Below are 19597 nucleotides of genomic sequence, written 5' to 3' on the forward strand. Positions count from 1 at the left end.
GAATTTTAAAACGAATATAATAGACTTAAATTTGATAAATGTATCATACAAGTATTTTAAGGTCTTTCTGAAACCTTTACCAGAAACAATCGAAGTTTCCTTTATTTTATCAAAAGGGGAACAGTAGAGGGTAACTGAAAGCTAAGAAAAAATAAATGTATATAATTTCCTCAATGTCTGTTTCGATAACTTAATACTTTTTTATTTGTAGTTTGGAAATTTGTCTTCAGTTAAATAGGAGAAAGTCATATAACAAATGTTTTTAACGTTTTTGAAAATGACCTTCACCTTGGATTCCTAAATAAAAGTTCCGCAGTGAAAGTGACGTAGGGGCACTTGTTCATCAAAGGAGGTACCCGGAAAAGGTGATCCACTAGAGCTTCATGACTAAATTATGTCCCGAGAAGAGAAACATTAATGACAGGCCTCGTCGAAATGGCTTCCGTTCCGCCATGGAAGCTCGGTCTATCAAATGGTAATGGGGATTTTGAGGACTTTAATGAAATAGATAGAAATCATTCCGACAACACTCACATGAACGAAATGCTTGACATTCCAACCTGGAAACGAGAATTGATGTCAAAGAAAACTAAAAATGTGATCCAAGAAAGTAAGAAAACTTGTGTGTTTGATTCTTCTTCTATTTCGCCGGTTATTGACACAAATAGTAATGGTATTAAATCCCCACACGAACCTTCAAAGCTTCAGGAAAAGGTTAATAATGTTTATCCTGTAAAATCGGATACAACATGTACAAGTACTAGTAGTGTGATTTCCTCCAACTCTAAAATGAGCACAAATGCTAAATCTTATGAGGAAAAGGATTATAAGGATGAACCAATAAGAAATAGTATTGAAACATCACATCTTAAACACGTTCATAGTAATCCATTTTTTGAGAGACTTGGAGTTGATCATCCACACGGCCATATATATAATGACAGTGTTCAAAGTGACATGACAAATGGAATTACAGGCGATGATAATGATACGAATGAAGAATATGCTCCAAATTCAGGTTTTGTTGATAAATTGCGTCTAAAATTTTCCAAATTGAAAGAGAAGTCTGAGAAGAGTAATTTCAAATCATCGCGACGGTTTGCCAGTTTAGAGAGTTTGGTTGATGTTGGAAAATCAAAGCATGACGTAAAATCAACATTTGAGAAAGCTGATGATAAAAATCAAAGGCAGCATATGCATGATAACATTAAAAAAACAACAGACTATAATATTAGAACTAAACTGAGGAGTGCTCCTCCTCCTCCAGTACATCGTCCACGGGTATCAAGTACAGGATCGACAACAAACGATGTTGTAGTTACAAAAAATGAACAACATGTGTCATCAGATTTTATGAAAGGAAGGAATGATATAGTTATCATTGAGCATGAAGTAAAAGATAAACCTACCAGGGTGAAAAAAACTAAAGATATTCCGGAAGCTGGCAGTGTACATTCCCTCAAAGACGGAAAAGCAAAAACTGACTTGCCGAAACCTAATACTGTGATAACATTCAGATCTCTGTTTGAGAAAAGAGTGACAAATACTCCAAAACTGCCTGATTTTTATGCATCAAAATTTAACTTACCCAAAGGAAAACTGCCACCTAAACCAGCTGTCCCTCCACGAAGGGTATCTCAATCAGCTATTGAAACATCCTCAAAAGTAGAAAAGGAAACAATTCCTGATGAAAAAATAGAAAGTGAATGTGAAAAAGATATTTCTATAAAGAAATCTTCAGACATGATTGAGCCAACACCTGCACAAACTGTTAAAGACTTATCTCAGATGTTTAAACAAAAGCCTGATCGCCCATTTGAGTCTCCTAAAACAAAAAGAAGGTCTCCAGAAAAGAAAGCAATATTTGATTCAAGTGTTATTACTCCTGTTAGAAATGGAGTCAAAGAAGACGATATAATAATATCATTAAAAGAAGATAATAAAGATTTATCTCCAAGATTGGGTACCATTGATAAGCCTACTCATCCGAGAAAGAAACCAGAGAGAGTAAATAGACCAAAAATATCACCCCAATCATCTGTGGAAGAGAAGTCATATAAAATAAGTAAGCCTATTGTATCATCTCAGACTTCAATAGAAGAAGTGAAGAGATCAAGTAAGGAGGTAAACCTAAATGCAGAGGAGAAAAAACCTGAAGATTCTGCAACATTATTCCCCAAAAGAAAACAAATATTTGATTCATCTTTCATCACAGAAACTGTCTCTACACCTGTAGCTCCACCAAGAGTCAAAGGTCAGAAATCAAAGAAACAAGCACCCAGTATAGAGGATGCTGAAAAAAATAAAACAATTTCATCACAATCGCAAAAACAAACAGACATTATAAAACTGAAAGATGGAAATGAACAAGAAAAGCCTGTCAGTTCAAGGAATGTTTTTTCTGTAGAAGAAATTAACGAACGAAATAAACAAAAGCAGTTGGAAGCAGAAAAACATTTGCAGAAAATTTCACAGAAATCAGTTAAAGTTGAAAATACCAGACAGATTTCAAATATACCAAAAGATGAAGACAGCAAAAATAATGATACTCCAACAAGGGGATTGCCATCAATAATAGCAAATAGACTTAACAAAACAGACAACAATGTTAATATAGGAAAAGGAATTATTCCCCTTTCTAGTACTAAAGACGAAAGTTCTGAAGAAGAAGAAGAAGAACCAAGACTTGTAAAACCAAGTCATCTACGTTCAACAAAATCATCTTTACCTAATGTGCCAAATAAAAACAATGAAGAAAACAGCTCAGAAACTTTGAATTTTAAAAATGTTCTTAAATCATCTAAAAACAATCAAGTGCCACAAACAAACATTGATGATTTAATAGGTGGGCGAAAGAATAAAAAGCCATCTGCTGTGTTCGACTCTAGCAATATAGCTGTATCACCGGCCACCAATGGTGTTCCTCCATTAAATTTGTCAGATTTAGTCAACGATAAACCATTAGGTCACCCATATCAAGAGGGATACATTGCAACGAAAATTGCACCTTGTAATTATGTGTTTGAGGGAGCTGGCGTTAAGTTAAAGACAACTCCATTGGTGAAAAGAAGAACAGATAAGGTGAGCTATATAGATTGTTAATGTTAATTCAGGTAAAGATTATTCTAGATAAGTGCCACTTCCAGACCAAAAGGACATTCAAACTCGTCTACAATAAGCTGAAAATGTTATGCCAGCTGAGGTAAATGTTTAAGCAATATCATTTCTTCTTTCTATTGAACTTACAATGACCTCAAATGATGAGTCCAAGTACTTGCTTTCAAAAATTTCAAAAGAGAACCTTGAGAAATGTGTAATTATATATTTTCAAATAAGACAAGTATCAAACAGAGATAAAAGGATGAGGATCGATGTAACCAGGTAAAGGTCATTGTACCTGAATATTACCATACTGCCTTCAATTATGTCCAAACCCAGGCTGTATGTTCGACATTCATTTGTATTTAGCTATACAGCTATTACATGTATTAGAGGACCCAGTATGACACAATGGGCAACAATATAAAGAAAAAAAACCAGTCCTTATATAATTATTTATATATATGAAATAAAAACAAAACTAAAAAATGAAAATCAAGCAATATATCCACCAGCAGCAAATTAAAGCATACATGTAACTACTGAAGAGACTTGAACTAATCAAATTTCTCGATAATATTATAATTATAGAAAAAACATATTTTTGAAACCAATAGAACTGATACTTTTCATGGATGCATGGTGGGACTAAATTTTATAATGTAAAATAGCATTAATAGGCAACTTAAAAAAAGGTCTTCATTTCACAAAGATAGAACCTTAACACTCATATTTCTTTTGTAATGTCCTTTACAGCAATTATTTATTATTTCATGGATAAACATGTATATATTTATGAATAGAGTAGTATTTATAAACATGGTTTGACCATCAATAGTATATTGACATCCTGGTGTTCCTGGGTAATTTAATCCCTCTTGTTAGTGGGCTTTTAATTATTCATGTCTAGCAGGGATGGGCACGATTACTGACAAATGTAATCGATTAATAATCGATTACTGACAAATGTAATCGATTAATAATCGATTACATGAAGGATTTCTGTGTAATCGATTATTAATTGATTACTCTGATTTTTGTATGTAATCGATTGCAATCGATTACTTTATTAAAAGTAATTACATTACTTTTCGATTACTGTTAATTACATGCTTAAATTTTTTTTTTAATTAATAAAGTAAGTTTAAACACAATTGTGTTGCTCAACGTTTGTATAGTGGAAATTTAGAACTTAACCAAATACAGCATTTAAAGCATTGTTTCCAAATTATAAGTTGACAGTTGTTTTGTAGATGGAATCTCTTACTGAGGATCAGAAATATTAAAAAAAATCTTGACATTTTGAATTTCAACATGAATGAGAGATGACATCACGTTGCATCAATCAATTATTCATAAAAAAAAAATGCTTTCGTACTGACTTAAATTAGCTTTTTTTGTTTTCATGCATTAAAACAGTTATATATTTACATAGGCAATTACAATGTTGGAAGTTTTCTATGGAAAAAAAATACAAAAAAGTAGAATAATTAATTTGTTCAGCTAATTTTAAAGATCAAAATTTATAATTATATTGAATTAATCCTTTTGTTTGGATAACCACCCTATTTACAGGTTATAAAACTGTCAATGGAGTACAATATATAACCTGGGGCAAAATTATGTAAATCTCTTTCTTAATAAGACATAATTGAAATGAAAACAAAGTCTGTATAGTATTGATTAGAAGACTTATTGATCATCTGATTAGTGAAGACAAGAAGTTTGTTCAGATTTTTGTATTCTTTAATCAAATTATAAACAATATATATTTATAGTGTCAAAATGGGATACATGTATCTGTTTCTGAAAAGAATTTCAATGGATAGCCATTGGTTCATTGTCAAAATGATTTTGTGTACTTTCTTAATTTATATATATAATATATCATAACTTTATAAGGAATCAACTGTTTGTCTATTTTGAGCTTAAATCCAAACTCTAAATGAAAATTGTGTTTTAAGGGAATTTTAATACAATGGAACTTACTACTCTAATGTTGTACAGAAATCTTATTAAAAATTATGCTTTAATGAATTTTAATACAAGCTTACTACTTTAATGTAGAACAGAACTTAACTTAAAATCTATATTCTTATTCTATATATAGAATGAAATTCAAAACAGTGTGGCTGTGGCCATTGATTGACACATTAAATTCATCCATTGACTGGGACAATTTAGGTGAACGTTTGTATGTAACGACCACTGCTCACTATGTACTTTTTAAATACACTTAAACTATGGGGTCACCAAAGGTCCTCAACACCTTAATAAAGTAATTCGAAAAATTAATCAGGAATAACACAATGTTTTGATTTATATCAATTGTATAAATCAAAACCTAAAGGTTATTCCTGATTAATTTTTCTAATTATTTTATAATTAAAGGCGTTAAGAAACCTTTGGTGACCCCACAGTTTAAATGTCTATCGTAGGTACGTCGTGAACAGTGGTCGTTACAGACAAACGTTCACGTAAATTGTCCCAGTCAATGGATGAATTTAATGTGTCAATCAATGACCACAGCCACACTGTTTTGAATTTCATTCTAAAAGGTTTTGAATTATTGAAAAGCACATAAATCCATTTGTTTCAAAAGCTAGTTAAAAAGTAAAATTGGGTAGGGGATCTGGTTGATCATAATGCAGCACGAGACAATAGATAGAAATTAAGTCATATTAATACATTATATTTTATCTGTACTACAAAGTGATGAATACATACATATTTTCATTAAAAAAAGGTTATATTTCATGAAACTATTTTACTAAAGTAATCAAATGTAATCGAAAAGTAATCGATGATTACATCATAATTTTTGCTGTAATCGATTAAATTACGATTACATGTAATCGAAAATGTCTTCGATTACAGATTACTGTCAATTACTGGAAAAAATGTAATCAATTACAATCGATTACGATTACAGATTACGATTACCCCATCCCTGATGTCTAGATTCTATAAAGTGTCTCCTATTGTGTTGTAGAAGGCTTATTATTTTATTATGTAAACAGTAATCATTTAGTAAATTACCCTTACATTGGCTGGGAGAACATGTGTACAATTTATGTGTACTATAGTTACATGTACATGTTCTTTGCAAACAAAAAATGTAGTTAAATATTATAGATTGTTTTTCAATGTACTGATATAATCATATATGTACAAATGTACTGAGATAATCACATATGTACAAATGTACATCCTAAATTATCAAAAATTATGAAACAAAAAGAAGGAAAAGGGAAATGAGTCATATGTATTGGTGAAATTATTGATCATCTATAAAAAGGAGAGAAAAAACAAACTTTTGATAAATGATTAAGATTGTTATGCTGTAATTATTAGGGAGAGACAATTAAATGTGGTCTCAATCTATGTCATAATCATGACGAATAATGTAGCATAGTAATTTTAATATTTTCCGTCATGTTTTTTTTCTCTAACATTTGAGAATCAGTTACAGTCATCATGTTCATGATTTGAAATGTAATTTATTGCTTTCCCATGAGCCAAATTATCAAAATCTCTTTTGCAAATGAGTTTGGTAAGAATGTCCAAATGCTGTACACCTTGGAAGTAGTTTTCCCATACATTTTGTAAATGTCCAGTTGCAAACATTCTTGTTGAGTCTTTATTCAGTTAAAAAGGTTCTGAAAGGGAGGACTAGGTTGAGAAAAAAAAAATTTGTAAAAAATTCAAACTATAATCATGATAATATGCCAGTCTGCAACGACTAGTCTAATGTCCCAGACTAGTAAATTTTTATAAAAATTTGGACTAGTAAATGTTTGCAAAACTTTAGACACATAAGGAAAATGTCTGTATGTTTGTCTTCTGACAAGTAGTTGGAAAATATTTTGGTGCATATACTGGTATATATATGCAGTTACTTCCTGTACTAAGTTGCACATCATAAATATATTGAGTAAATAGTGGTATGTTATAAGATTTATGATTGTATTCAATATCAATTGATTAAACCTAATATTAGATTACTGAACATACATTTTGTACATGTAATATGCTGACCATATTATAAAATGTTGCTGTATATCATATTGGTAATGTTTGTTCATTGTTTTGTACATAAATCAGGCCATTTTTTTTCTCGTTTGAATTGTTTTACATTTGTCATTTTGAGTTCTTTTATAGCTGACTATGCAGTATGGGTTTTGCTCATTGTGGAAGGCTGTACATGACCTATATTTCAGTTTGTTAATTGCTACGTCATTTATTCTCGTGTGGAGAGTAACTGAGTTGTCTCATTGGCAATCATACATTTGTGTACCACATATTCTTTTTTTTTATCTGTATATCTATGTGCAGGTATCAGTGGTTGTTCAGAATTAAAAATGTTTCATAAATATGGTGCCCATGTAGAAAGGGTGAGATCTGGAATATCATGACTATACACTCAGGTTGTGTCTAACAATGTAGCTACTGTATCACATATAATTGGTATAGATTATATAATACATGATGATTGTACCAAAACAAGGTCATCTTTAGTTTCATATTCTGTTCCTGGGTAAACATATAGTTTGGTGACCTGGATAAAAGTTCACTTATCTGATAGTTACTGAGATTGTCAGTTAAGACTTTGAAAGATCAAATTGATTATATATGAATTGTATTTTTAGGAAACCATGGATTTGCTCATTAAGAGGGCTATGATAGTGGAAATTCACTTTACTAGTGTTATCTCATTGGCATTTTTTCCATTAATATGAATATAATAAATGATATATGATAAACAAAAATGTGAATATTGCCATGGATAAGCCCAATAGGAGGGTACTATTAAGATTGATCTCCCCTTTTCAAAAATCCTGGATCCAAATGTGTGCACATGTACCGGTAGTTTAGATATATCATTTCAATAAGTAAATTTCAGTTATTAAAAATTTTAAACATGTTAAAAATAGTTATTTCATACCCAGCCATCACAAGAGCAGGAAATTAAAGAGGGGAGAACCAGTGGGCCCGCCCATGCCCCCCCCCTTTTTGTGAGAAAAAAATCGATTGCTTTTACAGGGAATCATTCAAGCATGACTGGAGCAGTCCCATCTTAGGCAGTCAGTAATTCCCCCTCCTTATAATAATTTCTGGATCCACCACTGGGCACTGTTGGCCACTAAAGTCTGATGACCCCCAGACTATTAAAATTTGTTACCGACTAAATCAAATTTTGCTAAACTTTTAGACACTTAAGGAATATTAAGTCTCAGTATTGCCCTTGTACATTTGTACCTAGTTTGAAAAGATTTTTGTGCATTCTGGATTATCTAATAGACCACTTTCGAGTTCATCCGTCACCGGCAAAAACTCGTCAATTATGCGCGCCATTATGACGTCATTTACCAGATAGAGGGGATCGCCTGTATCCCTGCACTATTTACGTTCATCAAGCGTCTTGGTGATCGTCATTGTACAGGATAAACTAGAAATAATGGTTGTTTTGTAGGTACTTTATGACAATTCCCTAATGACAGAAGTGCTGATTGTCAGTTTTGAGAATTTAATTTGCTGAATAATTCGTACAATATAGAATTATAGTTTTCCAACCACTCGCTCAACATTAAAACGGAAGTGACGACGCCCCTAAACGCACAAATAACGTTCACTAAAACCAGAGTTTTTGACGGAAATGCACCGAACTCGAAAGTTGTCTATTGTTTAGTGATCTTCTGCAATCTGAATACCAAAAGGTCAATAAAAATAATTTAATTAGAGCAACACTGAAATGGGGGAAGATATTTATATTGAAACTGGTATTTCTTTAAAGTTGATAAATACGCCAAATTTCTAATTATTCATATGTTTACGTAACTTGTATTTCACTAAGAATTGTAATTTTATATGAATTTGGTTAAATATACTTACCATGAAATTACATTTATATTATATAGAATATGTTTGCTTTCACAACATGTTCTCATCGCAATTAACTAGGTGATTAAAAATTACATCCATGAGATGTACTCACCTACGTCATAGTTCACCTGTGTAACATACACTAGCTTTAGTTTTAATTTTTGCGTTCAAGAGAACGCATGTTTCTCGTCGGCAAGGATTTTTAACAGTTTACTGTTGAAAATCCTTATGTTTTATAAAAGACATTATTTGTTTTCGGAATATCGGTATACGATTAATTTAATGTGAATCAGAATACAGCGCTTCTGCCAAGTTTCTGATATGCACGTTTTCGTCATTTTTACAGCTTACGAGTCTGGAAATACGACGACATAGAAAATGACCTTTGTTTAGCCGCCATTTTCAAACATTAAATCGGGTCCGAGGAAAGGCAGAATTTAGCTGTCAAAATCGGACATGTTACGTGAGTGCTACGTTTTTAAAAAAGATATATTTTTAAACGGATGTTTATTTCTTTTTTCACGCTCAGCTGACTGGATTTTTCACTGCATTAGAGCAATGCTACGAAACGGGTCGAGTGTAAAGTTTGGATAAAGTCGATTGTTTACAATTTGCAGTCTGTACACGAGACTGTGTAAACACATCACTATATTAAAATCAGAATTGGTATTTTGACCAGATCTGATTGTTTTTCATGTGGAAAACGTCCGTATGGGAGCGTATACCACTATTGTCACTAGAACCTCAATTGGTTCGATTGTTTACAATTTGCAGTCTGTTACGTGTACACCTGGTACACGAGACTGTGTAAACACATAACTATTAAATCAGAATAGGTATTTTGACCAGATCTGATTATTTTAATGTGGATAACGTCTGTATGGGAGCGTATACCACTATTGTGACTAGAACCTCAATTGGTTCAATAAATTTCAATCAGAAAAGGGAATCTGCCCATTTCTGATTGTTTTATTTGGAAAACGTTCCATACAGGGAGCGTAGACCAACAGTGATACTGTTTTAACAGTTGATAAATACAGCACAATCAGAATAGGGATTTTGCCCACAACTGATGATGTTTTTTTTGGTTAACCTTCCATTCAGGGAAAATAAACCATATTTATTGAAAATAAAACGTGCTCAATGGATCACTATAGACTTAAAATAGAATAGGGATTTTGCCCAAGTCTATTTGATTAATGTTGACATGTTTCATACAGGAAACATAGGAACTAGAACAACATGCATGATTTAGAATCTATAAGTTGCATTCATTCTAATAAAATACAGATTTGATATTTTACATAAAATTAAATCATAACTATTTATTGATTGCACATTGATATTTATGGAGCATAGAATTGCACGTGGATGATTGTTGCAAATAAAATAAATTAGAATCAGACTAGTGAATTTAAGTCCAGGTCTATCTGACTTTTCTAGACATCCTTCCACCCAGGGAACATTATGTCTACTTTTATTATATTTTAAAACAACACAAGCATAGCTAATATTTGGTTGCACATTGTTTTTGTGATGAACCAACAGTTTAGTCAATTAACATATTTGCTCATATTGAAAATATATTGAACAAGTGTCTGGAAATAGTCAAGACAGATATTAAAGACACTAAAATGATACATTGTTATCTAGTACAATACAAATGTGATTGTAGTTTAAGCATACCAATACATACTTCTTTTAAATATGTCCAGTTTAAATCAGGACAGTATTTCTAGAAGCCTGAAATATTTTTCCAGAACAGCAAATTGCTGTAAATATTTAATTATTTTTTTTTTTTACTGATAAATAATTCTCCAATGCTCTAAAAGACATGGAGACAGTAAGAATGGAGAACTGTTCTAAATACAGTTGATAGCTTGTGACAACTCTTTTTACTAATATTAAATTTCATGGTCAGTTTACTTATGACAAGAAGAACATGAATATTATAAGTATGAACTGCTATAACCAATTGTTTGTTTTTGTCGGCAGTAAGGAAACAAAGGCTTTTATATGTTTTTATGTAAACATTAGATTGTCTATTGAATAAAGAGTTTAGGGGATGCCATGATGCATTTCACAAAGACTCATTCAAGGTAATGGCTTATATATTGATTACATAATTCAGAGTGTACATTGCCAATGCATTTATTAAATATAATATGTAATTATATGTATTCATTGTGTTTTATATTGGTATGTGACACTATAATAAATTATTCTGATTCTGATTCTGACTAATTCTGTTTTGTTTTGAGTACACAAAAAAGAGGTGATAACGTAAGACTTAAGAGACTATCTTACCCTCACTATATGGGAATCACTGTCAAATTATACATATATCTTCCAATCATGAAAGCAAAAGGAGTTTGGATGTTCTTTTTAAGATAGAAAGTTATGCCTTAATTTACATCTTAAGTTTTCTAAGCAATGCCAACAGATGGGCAAGTTTCTGCTATAAGGATTCATTCATTGAGTCTGTTTTTATTCTTAATGTGAGATTGGTAGAACCCAACAGTTTATGCAATGGCTACACATTGTTTTTCCTAGAGTTAAATATTGATTCAGAATTCTGAAGTATAGAGGACTCAAATATGCTGATTTATAGAAACAAGATTATCATTAATTTAGATCTTGTAAAAAAATTAGTAAAATATTGGTAAATAAATAAATAAGATTTAAAGCATTGTGGATGCAGGATTTATTTAAAATGCTAGACATGGTCTAGGAAATTGAAGTAGTTTTCAAGATTTGAAACTATCTATTATACAGCTCTTTATATAAACCTTTTATTTAGTCAGTCTTTACGAGATGCAGAAAAAAAGAAGAGGTTTTTTTTTTTTGGAGTAACACATGATGTACCAATATAAACATATAATATATATACATTTCAATTGGTTCTCAAATTTTAGCACCAGTGTAGAAGCAGTTAATCTAACAGCAAAATGTAGGAAAAGCAATTTATTTAAAAGACTGATTAATAGTTAGCAAATAGCTTTCAATAGTCTAAGAATAGTACATGGAAGTAAAATATAGTATGATAATTCCATGATTATATCAAATCAAATGCGAGACATTTTCTTAATATTATACCTAAATATTAAAATGTCACTGTTTATTTTTTTATTTTTGCTCATTATAAGCATAAAGTTACAAAAATCTAGTCTGGTCAAAGTCAAGTTGTGTATTATCTATATGCAGGAAGGTTTTCCGAATGCATGTGATTTTAACCTCGGAATTGATGGTAATTATTCACTTTTCAATTTCCATATTACCAGCCAGAATAATATAAATATATAGCATAGAGTTAGTATCTTATGCAAGAATATGCTACACAAAATTGAAATGTGTTTATTTTAAACAATTACTTTGAATTTTGATTCAATTTTGTTTTGAAAGATGTGATTATTTAAATCACATTAATTTTTGTTTTTGCCAAATCTGGGGACAAATGCAAAATTCTTCTGAGTGACTAAGTTAACCAAATGACTGGGTTGAAGTCACAAAATACTACCAAAAGCTGTTTGGTTGATATATATTGAATCATATCAGAATGTATAGGATTCAGATGAGGTGAACCAAGACAGAAATAAAATGAGCATTTTTGATAGTGAAACCATTTCTGAAATAACTAAGAACACTTAAGGATACTGCAAGTTAGTACAAGTGTTTTCCATATTGCCAAACAAGTGTTTTTCTTTAAATACAACTATTGAACTATATTTGACAAGTTGCATTTTAGTATTTCTGATAGCGAAATATTTTCTGAAATTAATATAAACAATTATCAAGAGCAACATACAAGAGTTGTTCATTATGTCAAATTTTTGTTTTCTTTAAATTTGGAACTGTACATGGCAAGATATTCTAGAAAGTTAACCGTTGTCAAATGTTAATTAGAAATATCAAAACATTTTATTTTACACAGATTTTTCATAGCTGGAGAAAATCATCTGTTAGCATTCTTTTTGGACTTATAAGGACAACAATCATGGCTTTAATTCAGCTCAACATCCAAATGTTCTGTGGAAGCAGTATATCAATGGAAACATGTATACTGAAACTTTTCCACTGATTTGTCCATTTCTGTATTTTTACACTTGAGTAGTCCAATACAAAACAAAAATATTGGTCATGGTTGAAATGGTAGACATTGTAATTCAAAGGTTCTACCACTCATAGAAATTTTATCAGATTTTTTAAATTTAGTCAGTTTAGAGAATTGTCATTATACAATAGTACAAGACTTCTCTTGATGAAAATATTTTATTCTAAATCTATAAAATATTAAAAGTAGTATATCTAGCAGAGAAGCAAATTCTCAGGGACTATAACTTTAAAAAAGTTTAAAGATTAATCCAGATTTAGCATAATCATGAAACATAATAAACTTTGATTGTATTAAGGACACCTATTTACAAAGTATATTTTAATTGATTATAATTCTTTAATTAAGTAGAAAAGAATTTATTTCCAAAGATGTGATATTGATCAGGTTATCAAAAGATGACAGCAATCATATATTATCTGTTATTATATTAACATAGAGAAAACAATGGAAAGTTAAAGAAAGGTAATAATGTTTCCAAATAAACTTAAGTTTCAAAGTGGAAAGTAATGAAATTAAGGTTGGATTAGTTCTTGTCGATTGGAAGTTGTAATGTTTGTTTCAATATTAAAAAGTTTATTGTTCAGTAAAACATTACAGGCTTTATCATAAAAACAAAACAGTAATGTTTTTATAAAGTTAAGTAAAAGAGGTCATGTTATATCTGATATATTATCAATGTAAGGTTACACCCTCAATATACATGTATGAATTAACAGGAAGGACTTTACAAGTAGTCCCCTTTGTACAGGGTATCTAACCATGATAATACTTATTTTACTGTTAGTTATTAACTCAATATACACGTGATTACCGTATTTACTTAATATTGATAAAACCCCTTTGATTTGTAACTGTAGTTGGCAAATTTTTAAGGCCATACATTGATTGCTATGAAATTCAATAATTTCATATGCATGATATGTGAAAATTTTACTTACAACTTCAATAATAACACAATGTCAAATGAGGGTGACAGTAAGGGTGTCTGTGTAGGATAGTGTCAGTAATAGTGTGTAAGATTGAAATGTCTTTTTAAGAAAATATTAAATTTAGAAATGAAATGAAAGGAAAAAAGGAAGTTCATATTTAGGGATAGTCATAAATTATGTGTTTAAATTTTATGGAAATATTGAATAAAAATGTGCATACAAATGTAGTATGTTATCAAGCCTCTTAAATGTATAAGTTTGACTACTTTCAAAAACATGATAAAATTTTAGAATTGATGAAGGGAGATAACTCTATGATTTTCATAAGAATGTATAAATTTAAAAGTAGGTATATAGTCTATGACTTGTGAGGAAAAATTGATAGTTTTATTCTTTATCAATCAATATTTGTTTTCATTTTCAATCGTTATTACAGAAATATTTTCTGATTTATGAAGAATCTGTTACTGAAATAGGATTATCAAAAGAGTTTTAATGGAAAAGTTGATATTTTTTATGTCATATTTTTTCTGAACAGTCTAAATTTGCTTTGACTTATTCCTACACTGAGTGGTAGTCTGTTTATTCCTTAATTTAATATTTATCAATTTTGAAGAGTTTTTTTTACACACTATTTCCTTTCAAAAAATTAAATCAATTTAAAAAAATTATTTCAGATTCAAGTTAAAATATATGTAATTTATTCTGCTTCTATGAAAACACATAGTAGACACTAAGATTTACATAAATGAGTAATTGATTTTGTTGTATTCATTCATGTCAGTAAAAACATAGGTTCATTTAAAATCAGTAAATATTAGAAATAATTAATATATATAATTTATGTTTTGTCAAGTTTACATGACCATATGTTGTTCTATGATAAACATCAGTGGGAAAAAATAACAGAATTGATTTATAAAATAACAACACCCTAATCTAAATAAAGACTTTAAACACAAGTTAAACACTTTTGTATACAGTTTTATTTATTGGTAAGAATGTAATTTTAACAATTTTTAGGTGAAAAATAGCTTGCATTCTGATTTCTCAAATCAACTTTTAAAGGGATAATTCGCGAATTTTTACTTATCAGCTAATTATGTCCATAATACCATAAAAAACATATTCACCAAGTTTTATCTGGATATGAACAGCAATAAAGGAGAAAATTAAGAATTAATAATTTTATTTCTTCGAACTTCCTGACTTATGTGACGTAGTTTAAGTCTTTAAGCATGCCGGGAGTGGAAATAATCTCATTTTAAATCTTAATCGTTAATCATCTTATAACGCTATTTAAAGCGCATAGACGACGTTTGGTGTAGCTATTAACCAACTAATAATTAAGATGGAACAGCGCTCAGCTTGAAAGTAGAATGTACGATTTATATTTTAATATTTTCTGAAATGATTATAGTGATACAAGTAAATCATAAAATATTTTTTATGATTTTTTTTCCCGACGGATATTTTGAACTAACATGTATAACTGGTAGTGTTTTAAAAATGTATGTTTGTACTTTTTACCTTTTACGTCAGGCTAGTAAATATGTGCTGCTAATACATTTGTAGTGTGCAAATACGGCCCCGCAAATACAATGTGTATTGTACTTTGACACATAGTGACTACCTGTTGAATGCGTGGTTAAATTCAAGTTAATTAAAAGATTAGCATTTTGTATCTTTTGATCTTTACTCAGTGAATTTAAGCCGTCACGGTTCACTTTTCTAGGTGTGAACAACATTTCGTATGAAAGATAAACGGGGGAATCTTAATATTTTCCATGAGCTCAGTTTAATTAAATATATTATTGACGCTGAATATTTTTTGTAAAAAAAAACAGAAATACTGAATTAATTTAATTGAATAAATTTATGAATAATGAAGTCCTTATAAACACGAGTAAATGAATTAAAAATTCTAAATAAGAATCGGTGACCTTGAATTTTTGAAATAGATAGTAATTACCAATTGCAGTTATATAAGTGGGTCGTTCAAAGCGATCTTCTTTTTTTTTTAATATTCAGGAAGTAATGTCCTTATCAAAATAATTTAATTCTCACCACGTACTAATTCTTCAGCTATTTGAACGAAAATATCAAAAATGTTGACAGAAAATTTAAAGGTCAACTTTGTCTTACTGGAAGGGAGGGAGAGCTCCAGACGTACTTATTAACAGACAAAGCAGGCTTATGGATTATCGTCAGTTTGTGTGCTAGGTCAGGAAAGGTCAACCACTTGGCAAGAAACACAGAATAATCCTACCGCTTGTGTAGTAAACCTAATTAGAAAAGAGTTTCCATCGTTGGATGGGGTATACGAATGATTCAAAGAATGTGAAAGTGACACTTCAGACTGAATAGTTCTAAAATCATTTAAACGATTAACCAATACAATTTTTCACCGAATGTTTCAGATTCATTTCATTATTTGTGTATTAATAAACCTATTTATGAATTATTTCACTTTGAAGTATAATTTTATAGATTGCATGTTGTATTAACATGAAGGTTTGGTCTACCACAGTACCACGGAGCGTTGATATGATTTGACCCGAGATCCTCCCGAGATGTTGTTGGGGTTCTTGTTGTGCAACCTAAACCAGTTTTCTATGATGTGTTTTTTATCTCTTTGTTTGTCTTTCGATCGTTTATTGGTTATTTTTTGCTATGACGTTTTCAGTGTACTGAATAAGAGTATCCGTATTGGTACCTTCTGCCTTTTTACAAACAAGACCATGAAACTGAATATTGAAAATGTATCATGCTACTACAAAAGAAAAAGCACTGATGGATTGTCCTAGAAGCATATTTTATGAGAATAATAATGGTCTATAAGCAGTTACATTTATTTCATGTTTGAAGCGGTGCATTTTTTAAAATTTAATTTGACTTTTACCAAGAAATGCATTGTAGCAAAGGGGTAGAGTAATTGTGGTCTAGTGTCAGATACTCGAAAATAATGGAATTTAACAGAAAAGGAAACAAATAACGGACTTTGGCAAAAATGTAGAGGGCTTTGATACCTTTTCTCCAGACATAAAATCTTTTACAATAAATCATCATACCACAGCTTAAAAGCTTGAATTGCCAGCGATTTCGCGGGAGTGTTTTAGTGTTCTCAAAAACTTATATTGATTAAAATGACACTGATCTCCTTTAAATAATTGAATGTACATGTACAGGAAGACAAACGATTACCGCACGTTCTAGAGACATGCCACGAACTAAGTATCATCTTCGTGTCATAATTGCGCATGCTTGTCTCTTCACATACAAGTAAACGCAAATTTTCTAATAGGCAAAATATTTCGTTAATGCGCCCGCTCATATCGGAAATAGGACAAGAAAGTATGAAAGATAGTCATCCGTAATCTATCGGTTAAATTCTCTAGGATTTACTCCAAACAATGTTGTAAAATGATGCAGTATGTTTTTTCTTTCTTAAATTATTCATCACAACTCTAGACCGCATACGGCAAATTAAACATTTGCTTCAAGCAAATAAAACAAACTGACAAAACAATATTTTAGCTATTGTGTACAAAAGCATTGGCGGATCCAGGGGGAGTGGTTCCGGGTGTTGGAACCCCGTTTTTTTTTTGCCGATCAATGCATTTGAAGTGGGACATATAGTTGGAACCCCCCTTTTTTAATATGGCTGGATCCGCCCCCGAAAAGTTATATATATCATTTTATTCTGGTATCACCTAAGTTGGACAAAGGTATACAGAAAAACACATTAGTTTACATTACATTGCATATATGTACATTTGTTGAGGAAGCATTAAATATGAGTTTTTTACAACGGTATGATCAGTATAGCCGACAGGTTAACATCAGAGAGAATCCAGTTTGTCATTTATAATTCTAATAAATTGGCACAATTTTCGAAGTTTAGATTTCTGTTTTTGGTTCATAATAGCATTAAATTTTAAAACATTCAAGTTCGTTAGGTATTTCTTGTCAATAAGTAGTGTTCTATCTGTCAAGAGACTGCTGCATTCCATTACATAGTGGTATTCGTAAAATTGAAATTTGAAGAAAAAAAATCATTTTGCATGGTACAGTACCAGATAATCTTCTACACATGAATTTTGAAACAGAAGTCAAAATTAATAATTTACGGTCTTATTATTTCTGTCTTTGCACATGTCAGAATTAATCAGCCTGTAGATATAAATTTTAAACTCTTAATTTCATGTTTGGACGGCTTTGTGTATTTCAATCAGGTTAGGGACATACATTGTAAACAGGATGTATAATACACCTGACAGCATTTTCGATGGCACTTTTACCTGTGCACACCTGGGTCAAACAGCTGGGAAGCGATGCATGTACCTGAATTGCGTAATGTCACCAGTTTATTAGCCCGCAGGAAGTCACTAGAATACCTGAATGTGACACTATTACATGACCTCTGGCAATAATTCAAAAGATCGTCCGTTTTCATATTAGAAGTACCCGAAATGAATAAAATCTATTACATATAAAAGGTGGGTTTTTTTTGGCAAGCATTTCGAAAAGTCTAAAGCCGCTACAGATACCTTTTAATCTCATTAAGAATATATTTATGCTTTTACAACTTCCAAATTAGTGTCCGCCCCACTAGATGTATTCCTATCTATTATCTTGTTATCATAAATTTAGAAAGAAAAAATACTCCTATTACGATTGGCCATAAATCAATACAAACTTCGCTAGCCTAGCTGTCGACATTTTATATCCCGAAACTGCTCAGCCTTAACTTGTAGGACTACGCAACTGCGTGTTGACCTAGTAGACAGCTATAAAGCATAACAAGGGGCGGTAAGATCTATTAAGTTTCCACACGAATCGGGGAAGACATATGCTCCCATCTACCTATCACCTCTTCAACCTTTTATATGGCGGAAAAGGAAGGGGGGGGGGGTTAATTAGCACCTGTAATTATACTACATGTAAATAAATAAAGTCTTATTTTTAAACCATTATTATATTAAACAAATGACCCTTTAAATGTTTTACGTAATTTTTGATGTATACATAAGTTTTTTTGCACCTAAAAAATATATACTTCATTGAACTTGTGAATTTACGACAGAAAGACACAGAAAAAACGTCATAATTCAGTTTCGAGTTTATTTTTCTTTAAACGAGAAAACGTAAATTAATTAATTCATTTTTGGTTTGTTCTTGAAATATTATTTTTAAAGCAAGTTTTAAACAGAATTTATTAAATAAATATCAATGACATCAAATAATTGTTATAAAATCAAAATGCCAAAGTGGGTAGGTACCTTAAATGGCTTCATTGTCCCTAGAAATATATATCTTTGCATGATTGACATCAAATATCTTTTTTATTTTTAAGGCTTGTAAACAAGTTCATAAACTTAAAATGTAATAAATGTAATAAATAATATAATATTTGAAGATGTTTTTCCCGTATATATTCAACAAATTTTTTGTCTGTGACTTTTTATCCGTGTACTAAACTTCTACTTGTAAACAACAAAATCTGTTACTAATGCATGAATGCAGAAATACTGAACTATATTAATCTGACAATTTCCTTTCAACCAGGCTT

At 30.7% G+C, this 19597-nt stretch overlaps 1 protein-coding gene across 2 annotated transcripts in view; it reads left to right on the plus strand.

Annotated features, from left to right (window-relative positions):
* The first annotated feature begins 305 nt into the window (after window positions 1-305).
* Window positions 306-19597, plus strand: part of LOC143063249 (uncharacterized) — a 37008-nt gene continuing 17716 nt past the window's right edge. Inside the window, exon 1 of one of the 2 annotated variants that reach the window (XM_076235271.1) lies at window positions 306-3081. In XM_076235271.1, coding sequence (XP_076091386.1) covers window positions 418-3081 — 2664 coding nt within the window. In that variant the 5' untranslated portion in view covers window positions 306-417. The remainder of the gene's footprint in view (window positions 3082-19597) is intronic. The other variant, XM_076235270.1, reaches the window with a different exon arrangement.

This window comes from Mytilus galloprovincialis, chromosome 2 (assembly GCF_965363235.1).
Source record: "Mytilus galloprovincialis chromosome 2, xbMytGall1.hap1.1, whole genome shotgun sequence".
Lineage (NCBI taxonomy): Eukaryota > Metazoa > Mollusca > Bivalvia > Mytilida > Mytilidae > Mytilus > Mytilus galloprovincialis.